This window comes from Lissotriton vulgaris, chromosome 10, assembly GCF_964263255.1.
Source record: "Lissotriton vulgaris chromosome 10, aLisVul1.2, whole genome shotgun sequence".
NCBI classification, from domain to species: domain Eukaryota; kingdom Metazoa; phylum Chordata; class Amphibia; order Caudata; family Salamandridae; genus Lissotriton; species Lissotriton vulgaris.
In genome coordinates, this window is record NC_141698.1 from 616,716,962 (window position 1) to 616,734,101 (window position 17,140).

Genomic DNA, 17,140 nt, shown 5'->3' on the forward strand with positions numbered 1-17,140 from the left:
AGTAGGGCATTGGAGTTCGCCATGCTCCAGTGTACCGCTGCATTCGTCTCTATTTTCCTTCCAGTTAGGAACATCATCCTACTTCCTTTGTCTGGTGGTAGCCCTGATGTTGTTGGGACGTTTGCCCTTTTCCTGGCTGTTGCCGCAATAATGGAGTCCGCCATGACGGATCCCTGGAAGTAGATAGGGTCCTTACAGGAGTGCTTGTATTTTTTCTCCGTCCATCGGTGTGGCAGACCTGCAGGTCGCTGTGTCTTTGAACACCTCCCTCCCTTGGTCCATGACACTCTGAAGCATGGGGAGGAATTGACTCCTTGTTTGAGTGGGGAGCAGGGTCTCGAAGAGGAAGCATGCCTTTTGTTTTTCCTCCTCCAGTTTGACTCCAAAAGCCGCTGCCGCATTCCTGATGACCATGTTATAGGCCCCAATGTCATCTGGCAGCGAAGGCCTCGAAGGATACGTCCCCCACGGTCTCTTCCAGGTGTTTGGCGTCAAGGTCCTGCCACTCCAGGTCCTGTGCCATTGAGGATGCCGAGCCGAAACTCGTTCGCTGGTTGTCGCCGCCTTCTTCCTCGTAGTATAGGCCCTCTCCCTCTAGGTGTTCCTGGGGCTCGGGAGTTTTCAGCGGTTCTTCGGCGTCAAACTTCTCTTCCTCGTCTATTTCGACGATCGTCGGCTTCGACGGAATCGTGAACCTTTTCATTTTCTCGTCGAACTCTCTTCCTTTGCAGGATGTTCTCCATTTCGGCCTCGAGCCTTCTCTTTTTCTCTCCATCTCGGCGGCATGTTCGACGTCGAGGGGTTCGGCCGATCTCGAAGTAGTCGTCGACATCGAAGCAACCTTCGGCTCCTTCTCCTTCGAAGGAGAGCGGTCCTTTTCGGGGACATGCTTCGGCGACCTTGGCTTTTCGCCGACTTTGCCGCCTGGGAGTCCTTTTCGAAGGATCCGCTGGGATGTTTGTCCTAGGATGCAGCTGCGGCCGTCGAGATTTTCGCCACCAATGCTCCCTTCGAGGACTTAGACTGTTTTTCGAGAGTCTGACTCAGGTTTTTGAGAGTCTGTCGGGGGGGTTAGGTCTCTCCTACCTCTTTAGATGTTTTCTTATCGGTCTCTACGACCGTGTAGTCATATGGTCCCTCAGCGATGTTGTCCTCTTCGTTGCTGGAGAGGCCGAGGTCCCGAAGCGACGGAGGTTGGCCTTTGCCTTGCATGGTGTTGTTGGCTCTTCTTTTTGTCTCTCTAACCGTGAGTATCTTCGGGGGGGAAGGCGGAGCATGCGTTGCAATCCTTGCTCTCGTGGTCTACCGGCAGGCAGAGGTTGCAGATGGGTTACTGGTCCTTCTGCGCGTATTTGTGGTGCTTGGGGATCTTGTTCCTCTATCTTCTCCAATCTTTTCCATGTAAAATTCGTCTTTTTCCTCCAAAAAATCTGGAGCTCCTCGGTGACGATCCAGACCCAAAGGCGGAAAAAAGAATCTGAATATGGTGCCCAAAGGTGGGAGCTTCCGCAGGAAGCATGCCGACGTCACAGGAAGTACCCTAGAAGGTGGTACTTCGACGCCCACCTGGGCTACAAAAAAAAAATAAGAAAGAAAAGAGTACGATTCCGGACCCAACCACTAGACCGCGGAATAATGCACAGAATAGTGAACCCAGAAAGATTCACGCTGCAAAAAAAACAGTTTTATCTGCTGAATATGTTTTTGCTTTGTTGCACAAATTAAACCCCATGAATCCTGGTTTTAGTTTAATACATTTAGCTATAAAAATACATGAAAAAGGTCATGCCATTAAGCAAATATGCATATGTGCAGAGTACAGCTACTTTTACAGCTACTGAGGTAGGGCAAGGCATCATTACTCACTTGTGGCTATACCTCGAGCCATGGCCAATCCCAATGCTAATAAATAGCATATTATCCTCTGCACCTATGTATACATACTATGTATGAATCTGTACATTGAGAGAGTTTTCATAATGAGTGGCTGTGTAATATAGGCCTATATTGACATTGAGATAGTATGGTGATATTTATAAACCACAAGGTCGAAGGCCAAACTTTAAAACACAATGGTGAAAATTCAATTTGAGGCTTATATTACGTGTTAAGCTTTTTTACTGAATGATTAACAATGGTTTCAAAATTCAATATTTCACAGCAAAGAGGCTTCACTGAAATACTTCCAGTAATTCACAGCTCTGAATTTATTTGCATTGCAGGATATTTACCTTCCCTAAACAAATGAAAAAATAAATGGGTGGCTAACAGAGCATTTCTGCTTTCTTTTGGTGCTGGTAAAAAAAAAAAATGTTCACAACAGTGCTGCTATCAGAGCATTTATCAGGACGCCTGGTAAGTTCACCCTTGTAGGTCCCATGGTTGGTGGAAGCATCTACCAAGGATCCCTTCCCAGTGAGTAAAATTAAATATTGTGAGCACAGAACCCTGTCGGCAAAAAAAGGTTACTGTGCCATATTGTGCTTTATTTTCATTCTTCATATAGGTTTTGTTAAACCGATTCTGTAGTGTCACTGTACTTCTAAGGAAAAGCACATTTCAGAAATTATTAATTTGACTTCTAAAAATGTCCATTATTGCATACAATCTATTTAAATATAACATCCCCACCAAAAGCACATTTTTCAAAACAGTGACGGATATCTTTAATCTCGGGCAAACGATGAATACCGAATAGATGACGATCAAACGCTCCATATTTACTAAGTAACATGTGACATATATGGTCCAATACTGGCACTCGGACGTTGACCTTGTGGTTCATAATACTACCAGAACACATAGATGCACTATATGGAGAGAGCGTGGAGGGGGGGGGGGGGGGGGGGGGGGGGGGGGAGGCAGAGAAAGAGGGGGAATAGAGAACAAGGGGAATAGAGAAAGAGGGGGAGGGAGCGAGGGAGAAAAAGAGAAGAGAAAATAAGAGGGGAGAGAGGAGGTAAGAAAGAGAAACTTTAAAACAGTCTGCAATAGCTAGTGGGTGGTTATGGTTTAGTCCCACGGTGCCACGAAAATACCTATATACACACACACACAATATACATATTTTAAAAAACATTTAAGTCAAAGCTCCTGATAAACATCCTTGTGCAGCCAGTAACACAAACATCAAAAAATTCTTATAATAGGACCAATTAAAAAGCAAATTCAACAGCAGGTGAGATCTGCTTACCTCCGGCACAAATACTTTTTCCGGGCAATGCACCCGTACCGATCATGAAAATACAGAAGCAATTTGGTTCAGCCTTTCACTCGCATACCAGAAAAAAAACATCCAACAAATTAAAACCTACACTTCCAACCCCATGAAGCACACTCCTACCCAAAACTAAACCAGACACCGATATGCAATGGAAACGTTTGGAAAGTCATAACGCAGACTACCCTAATAGTGCTGCCATGCCACACTAATGACCGAAGGTGTGTTACACAAGTGCGTATTAACAGTATTTCCTATATTTCACCCACATTAGCTACATGCAAGGTAGACTGCAAGTTATTTTGTATAGTTTCCAGTTGAATACAGTCACAAAAGTATTTTACTAAAGTACTTGGCAACATAACTTAATTTTTTTATTTATTTTTTATAATATTTTCTATAGACCTTCATATGTAAGGCAAAGGTGTGTACGTTGACTACATACCAGTACCTGGTTCAGGAAGGTGAGTGAACCGCTCGTTGCAATAGTTCCCTTCACAACAGCAGAAAAACACTTGAGGGTTCTCTTCTTTTGCGATACAATCTTGCCTGCAGATCAGAAAAAAACAAAATACATGCAGCACCCATATTATTTGATGGACAAATATGAGACTTTTATAAACTACCAGATACAACTGCATCCAACATTTATTTCATTTTATTACAGAAATTTAAGAGGTAAATGAATATCAACGCTACAGCGGTGCCCCAAAGTTTGATTGCGGTCTCATTTTTAAAGCAGTGGTGGCGTGCAAAGTTTTAATAAGCAAGAGTGCATTTATTAGGAGATCCAGACTAGTCTAGCCATAGTTTGGGTAGGCCTCAACTGCTTAAACCCTGGCTTAAACTTGTATTTCCGCAAGCATTCTAGATGGTGATGAAAATGATCGTGCAGTCACAGAAACCGCTGCAAATAGCTCGTTTTAGTCTTCGAAATATTTTATGAAGTTCTACGAAGAATACGAAAATCGAAATACAGGTAATGTGTGCTTTCCGGCAATCCTTCAAAATTACTCAGCCAGGTTTCAACATGCACAAAACTGAAAATAATTCATTTTTATTTATAAAAACTCACATGCTTGAAAACTCTGCGATTTAGGAGCAGTCATTGCAGGGTTCAGGATTTACCATAAGTTGCTATGCAACTTGGAGTAGCTGATTATAATTGCTTAGCGAATTTCCAAGATTTCCAACATGCACGAATGGACCAGAGAATTATTTAAAGTAACAAGCACTGGAAATGCAATAGGTCGCATTAGAAAAGTTGGAGCTATTGGTCTTGTAAATGTAATCATTTTTTAAGTTATGTTTATGTTTTTATAATAGCAAATGTATTAATTTTGTTATTGTAAATGCCAATATTTATAGAATTTGCAAATGTGACACCTATAGCATTATTTAACATCTTTTTGTGACATTTGTAATAAAGCTTGACTCAATCAACTGTACATTCCACGATGGCCATTTTGTGAAGGCTAGTCATTGTTGAAAGGTATTTGGAAACTGCGGCGCAGTGTTGTGACCATCCGTTACACTGTCAAATAGACATATCAAGTGCAGTGCTAAAACTGTGATTGACAACCTAATAAAGGGCAACGTTGACATTTTAAGAATGCTCAAGTAATCGATATTTACAATCAGACATCTGCTGATGGTGGTGTCAATTGACTCAATGGCGGACTGAACAGTGAGGAACTAAGAAGAAGCAGAATTACTTTGTGCAGTCCTAATTCTCTTAGTGTCTCTGTTGCGGGAAGCGGCTTGGAATGATTGGCAGGGCAGTGAAGGTAATATTAGAAATGACGTGGCGGTGGTTTAAAAAAAAAAAGAAAAATGCAGGAATTTGCGGGAAAAATTACGAAGCCCGGTGATGGCTATAGAATGTAATGCGGCCATGAACAGTAAGTGTGATACAAACGAAGAGTTATTACATTTACTGTGTAATCTCGGGGCAAACCAATTAAAACATTGGAGCTTTGCAAGCTTGATTCAGAAGCCTGCAATTACAAGGGGGCACGGTTAGGGTGTAGAGTAGGCACATTCTGAATAAGGAACCCATGGGATTAGGAACTCTTACCGGGGTGCCAAAAAGGAATGAAAAAGCCGGGAGTCTGCAAGGGTTTGTGATTAATCCCTTAACAACAAGGAAGATTGGGCGTTTTGGAGTTAGTTGCCACTTCCGTTATGCGGGGATGTCGCAAACCAAAGAATCAACAGTAAGGTCTAATTAATTAAGGGCTTAGACGCAACTACATGGCCAAGGAGCTGCCAAAACGGGTGTCAGTTTACTCACTGAGTCAATGCTCAAGCAACTTCCATTAGTGACTGCTACAGCCGAATGTGGGTCTGAGAGAGTCATAGACGGCAAACCAGATAACGAAGCCGCGGCACTCAGCACGTGATGTGGTGAAAAGGGGAGGGGGAAGAGGGACGACGGCGGCCATCTTGTAAGGGAGCTAAATGCCAGAACAAAGTAGCAAGGTGTACTGTATAGTGCTACAAAAATAAAAAATAAAGTAGATTGCGAAGGTGAACAGCAACTTAACGCAAAGAAAGAAGGTGCAGTGAATAAGGGAAGGAGATGTTATGTAGTCAAGACATTCAGAACATGGTATACAACGTAAAACGGAGCTGTGGTTGTTATGAAAAATAGTGCATGGACGTTTAAAGTTTAGGGGAGGCACTAAGCTGAAAACAGGGAAATTAATGAGGTGACATGATTACCAAGCTCTTGGCATTGCTGTGGGAAGGTGGGAAGGGGGGAGGAGAAACGCGAGACACGGCCTGGCGGCCGTGAAAGTGAAAGTACGGCCGGCCGTGAATAATTAGGGGAGGAGAAATGCCCGAGGCAGAGCGCACAGCTTTAGATGCCTGTGGGAGGGAGGCTGGTGGCTTTGAAGTGCATGCGCTTTTTTCACGGGCACTGCATGCAATCGCCGATGGTTAAGCTCTGGTTAAGCCCCAATATCTCTCGCAAGCTCAATGCGCAAGCGCATTGACAGGCTCGACCGAATAAAAAGAATATATGAAGCAAAAAAATCACTCATAGCAAACACTGTCCTTGTGCACCAAGACAAGAACGCATTTAAAATGGGCCATCTATCATTAACATAAGTGAATGCATGCGCATGAGGTCATAGTAATGAAGGCCACAGTTTTCATTTGGTCAAGGAAGGGTCGAAAGATGCATAGAGGTTACTAAGGACAATGGAAATCTTCAATTTGTTGTAGATGCATGTGTAAAAATTGAAAACAGTTTTTTTTTTCTTTTTATGTTTCATAGCACATTTGCTAATCCTAAATAATCGCTATTTATACACAAATTGATATAATTGTACGAGAGTAGATTCCACGGATGCCCACCATATGGGAATCAAAATGATTAGTACATTAAGTTGCACAACCTTGGGTTTGGGCCATGTACATGCTCCTAATCTTCGAACTCTACATCGGTCCCTTGGCCCTTTCTCGCCTGGAATGGAGGCATGGCAGGTTCCATCGCACATAGGATGTACATGATCCCAAAATTTTAAACATATGTTTTATTCTGAATATCAGTATATTATCAAGATAGTAACACATTAAATGTATGGAAAGGAGGGAGTCACATGCCTGAAAACAGTCACTAAAGAACCATAAATTTAGATCCCAGATCTTGAAGAAATCTTCATTTCTACTGCCGCTATTGTTTTCTTCCACCTATAAAGTGATAGCGCGTAGGTCATTCCACCCATTTATACAATTGATGTATTTCATTAACCCCATCGGTGCTCATGACAAGCTCGTCATAAGGCACGGTGGCCGTGTGCTCATGACGAGCTGAGCTTGTCATGACACGTGCGGCGTTCACAACGGTGGCGCTCTGCTCATGACGAGCTTGTCATGAGCAGAGCGCCACCGTGCAGCGTGACAAGCCGAGCTCGTCACGAGCACCGTGGTGCTGCGCGAGACCCCCCCCCTCCCCCGAGCGCCGCGGGGGAATAAGTCCCGCAGCGAAGGTGTTAAAACTATTAACACCGTGCCAGTGGTCAACGAAATTAAGTTAATTTGGCTCTTTGGAGATAGTTTTACTGACCACTACACGTATATGTTCTTTTCCCTCATTTGCACTGTGTCCCTCACTGACCTTATTTCGTCGCTTATCTTAAAAACACCTCTGCTCCTCCCCATTTGAGGCGTCGTAGCCCACACCATGGACTTTGCAGTCGGGGTGTGAGGAGGGAACCCTGTATGAAGCATGTCACCTTCAGGTGAGTGAGGGTTCTTGTCCTAAAAAGTTTTCTTCTCTAGGAGTTCCATCACACATACACTTATTAGCACACAGGGCAACATTTGGTTTTGTACTAGTCACCTATCCTGTTTTGGTTGTAATACCAGGGGCACATGTTTGTGAGTTGTAATGGTCGCATTAAAAGGACGCAAGTTAAAGATGCCCAAGGCTCACCTTTCTAGGAGTCTATAACTATGGAAAGACAGAAAGCAATTCGCAAACCACGAACAGACCCTGCCTTCTGCTGCGTCTTTTACATGTCCTTCGGCTCATACCTACAAGTAAAGAGCTTTGCCACAAGAAGGGATTCCGTTTTCCCGTGTTGGTATTCAAATAGCAAATAATTATTTTTATAGCAAAATGGAAGGTCACAGTAGAGGATTTGAATACATCTTGACATTCGAGGTATAACTTAGTGTATATCTAAGGCATGAAACCTTGCCTTTCCTACCAGTAGCGTCCTCATCCTTCCCCCCCCCCCCCCATACCCATGCCCGAAAGTGGGCGAGTGAACCTTTTATTGTTGTAGCTGCATCCAATAAAAAGAAAAAAAAAGGCCTCAGGTGGTCCTAAAGGTCACGTCGTCCCCTGTTAATCTGATTCAAATAAGGCACACCTGCAGGTATTCAGGCAGCATAGCATACAGCTTAAGTAATAAACGTGAAAGGGAAAAAAAATCCCAATTAAAAAAAAAAATCAGCAAGGCCGGATTACGCCTCCAACCCTAGTTTAATCTTGGATCACAACACGCATAGTATTCGCGTTCCACTCACGCACATAATGTATGCAAAACAGTGTTGACTTTCTCGCTCATTGAAATTACTGAAAGGATTGTCTTTAAAAGAAATGTATAGCTGTTCTGCATATATTGGATCATATTAACAGTCCCTCCAACCACTTTTGCCTTGCTTGAATACTGTCTAGGTGACTAGGGTAATGATGCAAAGTTAGCAAAATTAAGCAGCAAAAAACAAAGGAGGAGAATTCTATGTCAGGACCGGAGGCTTCAGATTATGCATTATTCTCTCTTCGCTTTATTTAACATTTCAAACACAGCAGCCACAAAAGATAAACGATTTTCCATCAAAGAAAAAATTACAACTCCCTACAACCAGGGAGGCAAGTCAGTCCATAGTCCTTCCACCATCTCCAGCACTCCTGGTATTTAGTCCCTTGTTTGTCTTTCTTCTTCCTCTTTCTTCGTTGCTTTGTCAGCCAGATAAGTGCTCTACTGTTCTTTTTAGGTTTTTCCTGGCGAAAGCTGCGCTCTGCGCAGCTTTTTCGCGCAGGCAAAAACCTAATGAGTATAGTAGGGGAGACAGGAACGGCCCCCGTCTTCCATTGGCTAGCTCCATAAATGGAGGCTAGCCATTGGAAGACGGGCCTGTCCGTCAATGCCGGACCAGATTCGGGGGCGTTCCAGAGAATTTTTGGCTTTTGGCTACGTCACGCTACGTCAGCCAAAAGCCGGGAACGCCCCCGAATCTGGTCCAGCATTGCCGGCACCCGCCTTCCTGCTCGGGGCCGTGAGAAGGAGCCTCGCTTAGAGCGCGTAGAGCGCTTTTGCTGACCTCTAAAGCCGGTGCTCACCTGGCAGTGTCCCTGTGTTTCCCCGCCGCGGCCCCCGAAGCCGAGTTCCCCAGAAGGAAGCAGCCGTCCGCCTCCAGCCAGGGCCGCGCTGGGATTGGCCCAGTCGGCTGAGCCTCTGCCGCGTCATCGGGAAGAGGAGTGGAGAGCGGGAAGCAAAAGATCTGCGGGAAGCTGTCCAGGTGAGTGTTTTTTTTTTTTTTGTTTCTTACGCCTGCCCTGACTTACGGTGTATATATCCGCCCCATCCCTGAAATGCCCTACAGTGGATTCCAGACTTCTATACAAATAAATGTCCTGCCTTCAATGACGTGAAATTATATTTTATGAAGTTAACACTAGGCATGTTCTACTATAAAACCGGGTTAAGGCCCGCCCCTGCATAGCGTGTTGCTGCCTCAGCTTTGTATTTAGATGAATGAACACTGTTGGATTTAATTAAAGTGCGATTAAAAACAAAGATCGTGTGTGTCAGTGAAGCGAGTTTGCCCCTCTTTTGGCCCATATAAAAGTGCGGGTTTTGTCCTCGCTGGTGTTTTCCGAGTGTAGTTTTATCTTCGGGTTGACCCCTGACCTTTCTCCGGGTACAAGATGCTGGCGTTTGTTTTAGTCGCTGTGTTTGCTCCTCGACGGTGAGGTGGCCTTGTGTTATTGATTTCTCCGGGAGCAGCGAGGTGTCAGGGTGCCGCCCCTCCCCCAGCCCTAGATAGGGGGCTGGGGCGACAATGGTCTGGGCAGGGGGCTGCCTCCCTGGTGAATGCCCTGCAGATAAAGGTGTGTCTGCAGATAGATGCCTTGGAGCAGCCGCGAATCTTCTACAAAATGTCTCTTTACAAAGCTGAGCCCCAAAAAATGAATGTAGCCCTAAGTCAGCCTTCCCCCCCTTGCCCCTTTCTTCTGTCCCGTGGCAATTCAGCACACGCCTCAGTAAAGAGAACGTGTTCAGCGATTCTGCAGCAGCAAAAACAGCTTATCACATTTTTACATTTCCGGTGCCTGCCTGAATTGAGGCTCACCCCTTCCAGGACTTTGACGTTTCGTGTCCACCCTCTTTACCTTCACCTCTGCATTCCTACCATGCTGCGCTTATAGGGAAGGAACTGAACTCAGTCCTTCGCATTATGTGGCTGTCTCAGCTGCTGGCATTGCCACGGTCCCCCATAAAGGCTTTTTCACCAGCTAAAACCTCTGGAGAGCGATGTGGACCACTCCAGTGTCGCACTGTATTTGAGAATGTGAAAACGTCTGTCTTTGGCTACTACATCCTGCCTTGGCTTTCTAGCAGGGTATGTGTATAAATGCCCAGTATTGACATTTGAAAGTATACTTCAGGGGTGTGTGTATGCATGTGCAGCAGGGTATGTGTGTGCTTTGAAATCTGGGTATCTTTGTCTTCAAGGTGAGTGTGTGTGTGTGTGTGTGTGTGTGTGTGTGTCAGCCTACTGGGAGTACGTACTTCTGTCTAAAGGGGATCTGTGTGTCTGTACATGCAAACGTCTGTGCATGATAGAGTTTCGCCATTAGTGTGTCTGCACTGTGGTGTGCCTCTGTAGGGAGGGCTGTGTGGTACTGTGCAGGGGTGGGTGCATCTGTGTAGTGTGGTTGTCTCTGTGTAATTGGGTTGTCTGTATTTCCAGTGGTTAAGCAATAGGCGAAGACAAAATGTAAATACCCATTGGTAAAGAATTAGGAAGACAGCATAGAGAATTTCCAGGTTTGAGCTAATAAGACAGAATCAACAATATTTTGGCGTATAGACTCAGTAACAACTGGTGAAAGAGGTAATGAATGTCAGTGCTGGAAGCGAAATTAGTGCACACCCATAAGGCCTAGTACCACATTCAAAATAAAAGCAGTTTTTTATGGACTCTGCTTGTGCCTCCGTGTGCCCCTGTTGCCTGCTTGTGCCTCTGTGTGCCCCTGTTGCCTGCTTGTGCCTCTGTGTGCCCCTGTTGCCTGCTTGTGCCTCCGTGTGCCCCTGTTGCCTGCTTGTGCCTCCGTGTGCCCCTGTTGCCTGCTTGTGCCTCCGTGTGCCCCTGTTGCCTGCTTGTGCTGTGTGGGTGTGTGTGGAGGGCTCTGTGTGGCTGTGTGTGTGGGAAGCTTTGTGTGGCTGTGTGTGTAGGAAGCTTTGTGTGGCTGTGTGTGTGGGGGGCTTTGTGTGGCTGTGTGTGTGGGGGGCTTTGTGTGGCTGTGTGTGTGGGGGGCTCTGTGTGTGTGGGGGGGCTCTGTGTGTGTCATTTGCGGGAGATAAAGCTAGTGGCATTGTAAATGACAATGCCATTTATTTATGTTAAAAAAACATTAATAAAAATAATGTCAAGAGCAATGCCAATAGCTTTAACTTTAACAAAGGCAAAACCATTGCATTGTAAATGCTTGTTTCTATTTGAGGCCTTGTTGTTCTATCTGATGTGTTTTGTGGCTCTATTGATTGTCTGGATTTAGTATTTGATGTATTTCTCGTTTCTTTTGGCGTTTTAGATTCCCTGCCGCGGGAGCGTTTATTCCGCTCCTCACGCGGCTGGCCCCCTGCTGGTGTGGTGCTTGATCCAACCGCTAGAGGGACTCGACCCTCTCGTGGCGTTGCTCCTTATAAGTGGAGTCGCGTGGCGCGAGCAAGGAGTCTGAGCCTGTCCCTGCCTGCCTCACCGTGACGCCAGAGTCCATCAGGCCGTATTTTCCCTGCTTTTAACCACTTGTACATGCCGGCGGGGGTCCGTATCCCAAGCGATTCGAACGCTTTATTGCCGCACTCGGCTGAGCGTTGTGACTGGCACGAGTCCCGCTGTTTGTTTGCACTCTTACGCGTCTACCAAACCTCGCGCATCTCTCCGAACGCGCACCGGGAGGGAGGGGGCCCGGTCAGTTCTGCTGAGGGCCGTGGGCGTTGGAGGTAAGTGCTGCCCCCAGTGTAATTCTTTGTTTACCAGTAAAAATTGTGCAGCCAACCAGCCTGCCTAATATTAGTGGAGTTTTTGAGCCCTCTATTGACTTTCTGTGCTCAGCACTTTCTAGTGTGGCTCATACATTGTGGGTGATTTAGTGTGACAGTTGCCTTTGCATTTTATTGTAAAGCCATTTGGGCATTGTCTTTGGTGAAACTATGGCAGGCCACTCTGAATATTATGAAGAGGAGTCAAAGGGTTATTTGTCACGAGGCGGCGGACACCTCAATTTATAGGGTGGTCAATTAGGTCGTTGGTCCAATGGAACAGCGCTTCTCAGAGAAAATTGTCCAGGAATGTGCAAAACTTACGCGGCGCGGACGGACCCCTCTCCGGAGTCTGGAACAGTCTGGGGAGATGCTCCACCAGCTAAAAAAAAACACCCTGAAGGGGTGGACGTGGAGGCTTTTGTGTGCCTTAAATCTGCTTTTGTTGCGTCAGGGGCTCCCTCTGTTCCCCCGCCTCCCCAGGTGGATGCCCTGCAGGAACCCCTGGAACCCCCTTCCCCCACGACGGATGGTGATGGCACACAGGGGGGATACCGATGATGAGGCGGGGTCTTCACGGCCTTGGCTTCCTTCGAAAACTCAGTCAACCTGCGCCGCTACAGCACAGGAGGATTCTGACATGCTCAACCCCAATGAGATCATGCATCCTCGTTCGGCAGCTTGGGTTCCTGGCGAGAAGGTGGCCAGGTTTGTGGCTTGTAGGCTCCGAAAGCCCTTGGAGAATAAAGCTAGAGGCTGTCTGCGTGCAGAGTGCCCCAGACCCTCTTTGGAGATTAAGATTGCCTTTACCCCAGAGCAAGATCCAAAAATGGCCACATTCATGGCAAAGTTCACGAAGGATCCCAGGAAGGGTATTGACAGGTCCTGCCAATCCTGTCAAGATAAGTTACTTGATGCCATTGGGCCAATGACTAAAATACTTGACATGGCTGAGGAGGCGAAAGTTTCAGGGTTTCCCATTTCCCCCGAAGTTCTCCCTAATTGGGCTCAGCGGGCTATTATTTTTATGGGCAACGCGAATTGCGCTCTGTCCACCGAGCGTCCGAGATCTCTTGATTAAACTAAATCCCAAACTAGGAGATCTGGCCTCCTCGGAGGCAGGTGCTGTGGCACAGGGAGGTCTTTTCGGCGACCCCTTTATAAAGGAGCTGGGAAAGTTCGTCACAACTTTCACTTCACTGGACAAGGCTAAGTCCAGTATCAAAAAGGTTTTTAACCAGCGGGTTTTCCGTGGGGCCAGGCGAGGCAAGGGCCGCTCTCCTGGCCGCGGATCGCAGCAACCCTCAGGCAGGGGACAAGGCTCTGGCCGCGGACAATATAATACTTCCGCAACTTACAATAATTTCTACCTAACGCGAGTTCAAAGATTCCGAGGACGAGGAGGATTCAGAACCAACTCGTGGCAATTCAAACGGTAAGTGTTTTACCAGCGACTTATGTACGCATTGGGTGGCGACTAGCGGAATTTCGGGGCGCTTGGGAAGACATAACGTCAGATGCATGGGTTCTCTAGACCATTCAAGGTTTTAATATAGAGTTCCACGGGGATCCTCGACAAGATACTCTTCATCGCCCGATCTCTTTCAGCGCCCGCGATTCGGAGTTGATCGACTAAAGGTTTCCAAATTCCTTCGCAAAGGGGCCATTCGCCGAACAACACTTCATCCCCATGGTTTCCTAAGCAATATTTTCTTGGTAGACAAGGCCGACGTCCTGTTATCAATCTCAGGGACTTCAACGGCTGGTTGGTGTATCGTCATTTCAAAATGGAGGGGATACACCTCCTCCATGACATTCTCCTACCAGCAGACTGGATGGTGCGCCTCGAATTGAAGGATGCCTATCTAGTTGTGCCTATCTAGTTGTGCCTATCCATCCGCCGCACCGTCTTTTTTTGCAGTTCTGCTGGAAGGACTTGGTGTTCGAATTCACAGCTCTTCCGTTCGGTCTGTCCTCAGCACCATGGTGTTTCACCAAGGTGCTTCACCCAGCGGTGGAGTTCCTCCTGGCTCAGGGCATCCGGATGATCGTTTATTTGGACGATCTGTGCTCATGGCGCAGTGTCCTCAAGTTCTTGCCTCCCAACTCCAGCAAGGTCTGGGGTTTGTGATCAACGAGGCCAAATCGGTCCTGCAACCTTCTCAGATGATAACTTTTCTTGGGTTTGTGATAGACTCTGTCCAAGCGACTGGGTCTTCCGTCTCGGAAAATGGTGAAGATTCGTCATGAGTTGCGCCAAACAATTTCACAGTCCGACATTTCGCGACGTCATCTGGCCTGTGTGGTGGGGCTGCTTTCCTTTTCAATTCACGCAATCTTCTCGGGACCTCTACATTACCGGGCACTCCAGCGCCTCAAGACGTTTCATCTGCAAAGAGGGAGATCTTACGATCATATTGTTCCCCTCTCGGAAGAGGCCAGAGAGGAAATAACAAGGTGGTTGTCTCACATGGAGGCCTGGAATGGGCGGGCGATTTTCGGCTCGATTTCGGACCTGGTCATAGAGTCCGATGCCAGTCGTTCTGGCTCGGGCGCACGATTCGGGGATTTTTCCACCAGAGGAGTGTGGTCTGCAGACGAGCAGAGTCTCCACATCAATTGTCTAGAACTCTTAGAGGGGTCCTTTGTGGTCTGATGCTTGACCAGGGAGAGTGCAATCCTGTGTCCTTCTGAAGATAGACAAAGTTTCCGCGGTCCGGTACGTAAATTGTTTGGGAGGCTCCAGTTCGCGTGCTCTGGTGAACTTGGCGAAAGATTTCTGGAATTTGTCTAGACCACCACATTTCAGTCACAGGGGAATATCTTCCGGGGCAGACCAATCAGATTGCAGACTGGCATTCACGCAACTTGTACAATTCCAGTTTATGGAAGTTGGACCCCCTGATTTTTCGGTGAATCCAGTCTCTCTGGGGCCCATTCTCAGTGGACCTCTTTGCCTCCCCCTTGGACAATCAGGTTCCCCGGTTCTTCAGTTGGAGACCGGATCCGATGGCAGTGGCCACGGATGCCTTCCTCCAGGATTGGATGAGGGAAGTCGGGTATGCGTTCCCCCCTTTTTCGATGATCACAAGAGCGGCGGCTCAAATCCGTCGGCAAGGGGCTGAAGTGATCATGGTAACACCTTGTTGGAGGTCTCAAGTTTGGTTTCCGATTCTTCTGGAACTTTCTTGGGATTTTCCAATCCTACTCCCCCAATTTCCTCATCTGCTTCTGAACCCGGAAGGGATGTCTCACCATCTGATCACGCAGGGACAGCTCAGTCTCATGGTGTGGCGGCTTTCCGGCCGCGATGGTCGCTGCCAGGCCTTTCGGAACCAGGTGCGACCCTCTTGTCAAAGGCTTGGGGGGAAAGCACCACGAAACGTTATAGATCCACTTGGACACAGTGGCTTCGTTGGTGTGTTCAAAAGGATTTGGATCCCGTGGTCGTGAAGGTTGCTCACGTCTTGAATTTTCTCGCAGAGTTGACTTCTGATGGACTGGCGTACCGCTCAATGCGGTTCGGTCGGCTATTCCTGCTGGTTATTCCCCGCTCAAGGGGAAGCCAGTTGGGGAACATCCTTTGGTCTGTAGACTCTTACGTGGTATCCGGTTGTCTTTACCTCCGGAGCCTCGGTTTTCGGCCCTTTGAGATGTGAATTTGGTTTTGAACCTCTTTTTCTTGGGAGCCTAATAGACATCTTTCTTTGAAGGAATTATCTGCAAAATTCGCTATGCTGCTATGTTTGATTTCCTGCAGGAGGGTTTCAGATGTCCTTGCGTTGGACATTTCAACAGGGACTTTCTTGCCAGAAGGAGTAGTTTTTACAATTGGACGCCGAACTCGCACAGTGTCATACCCGCTCCGAAGTTGTGTGTGGTGGATTGTCTTAAAACCTATGAAGACTTGACCCTAGAATTTCGTCCTCCGGGCGAACAACAACTTTTAATAGCACTCAGGAAACCGCACAAATAATAAAAGGGATCTTATCATGCGCAAACATAGCCCAATGGGCGTCAAAGCGGTGTCTTCTCCAACAATTGCAAGATGGGTGCGTTGGGTCATGAATGAAGCGGGCATTGATACGAGACAGTTTGGTGCTCATTCCACTAGAGGAGCCATGGCCTCTAAGGCGTTTGCGTCGGGAGCGCGCCTAAAGGACTTGATGCGAGCAGCAGATTGGTCTTCGGACTCTACTTTTAAAAGGTTTTATTTTAAACCAGTGGTGGATGTGACTCAGTTGGTGGTAAGTAAGCTTTAAACTAGCACAATCTGAAGCCTCCGGTCCCGACATAGAATCGGAATTTGTCAAGCAGGGTGACGGTAAGTTCCAATTCTATTAAAGACACGGAGGCGAGGGTTATCCCACCTGGGGCACGATAGTGCGAACCCACCCGTACTTTGGTAAGTAAACACTAGTGTTTTTTTTGCTAATGTCTGGTTGAGATTGTTTATTGAAGCTTGGAGCTCTGCGATTATTATTGTAACATTTTACAGGTTCTTTGTGTTAGTCATTTCCTGATCATATCTTGTTCTTTCTAGGAAATGATGGTTCGAAACAAGACCAGTGATAATTGAGCGTAATTCGCGCGAAGAAAGAGGAAGAAGAAAGACAAACATGGGACTAAATACCAGGAGTGCTGGAGATGGTGGAAGGACTAAGGACTGGCTTGCCTCCCTGGTTGTAGTTGTAGTTTTTTGTTTGTTGATGGAAAATCGTTTATCTTTTCTGGCTGCTGTATTTGTAATGTTAAATAAATCAAATAGAGAATAATTCATAATCTTCGCCTCCGTGTCCTTAATAGAATTGGAACTTACTGTCACCCTGCTTGGCAAATTCAGATTCTCTGGCAGAATTATTGGACTATCACTTGAACTGGAAACAACATTTTTGGCGAAATCTGCAAAATGTGATTAACGCAGCAAAGCCACTATTAAGCAGTGAACACTGCAGCAACATAACCTTAACACACACTGGCAGCACCACCGTCCATTTTTAATGCAATTTTTTATTTATAAAATGTTAACATTTAAACTCACATTTCAATCGGTGCCCACTGTAAGCTGCACTCTGGAGAAAACCTCCTTTTCAAGCAAACTACTCCAATATAAACGTTTAATACTAAACAT

The 17,140-nt window shown here is 46.5% G+C and overlaps 1 protein-coding gene across 2 annotated transcripts in view; it reads right to left on the minus strand.

Moving 5' to 3' along the window:
- ACVR2B (activin A receptor type 2B) overlaps positions 1-17,140 on the minus strand; it is a 413,701-nt gene that overhangs the window by 212,544 nt on the left and 184,017 nt on the right. Inside the window, exon 3 of one of the 2 annotated variants that reach the window (XM_086941456.1) lies at positions 3,666-3,769. In XM_086941456.1, coding sequence (XP_086797582.1) covers positions 3,666-3,769 — 104 coding nt within the window. The remainder of the gene's footprint in view (positions 1-3,665; positions 3,770-17,140) is intronic. The other variant, XM_086941457.1, reaches the window with a different exon arrangement.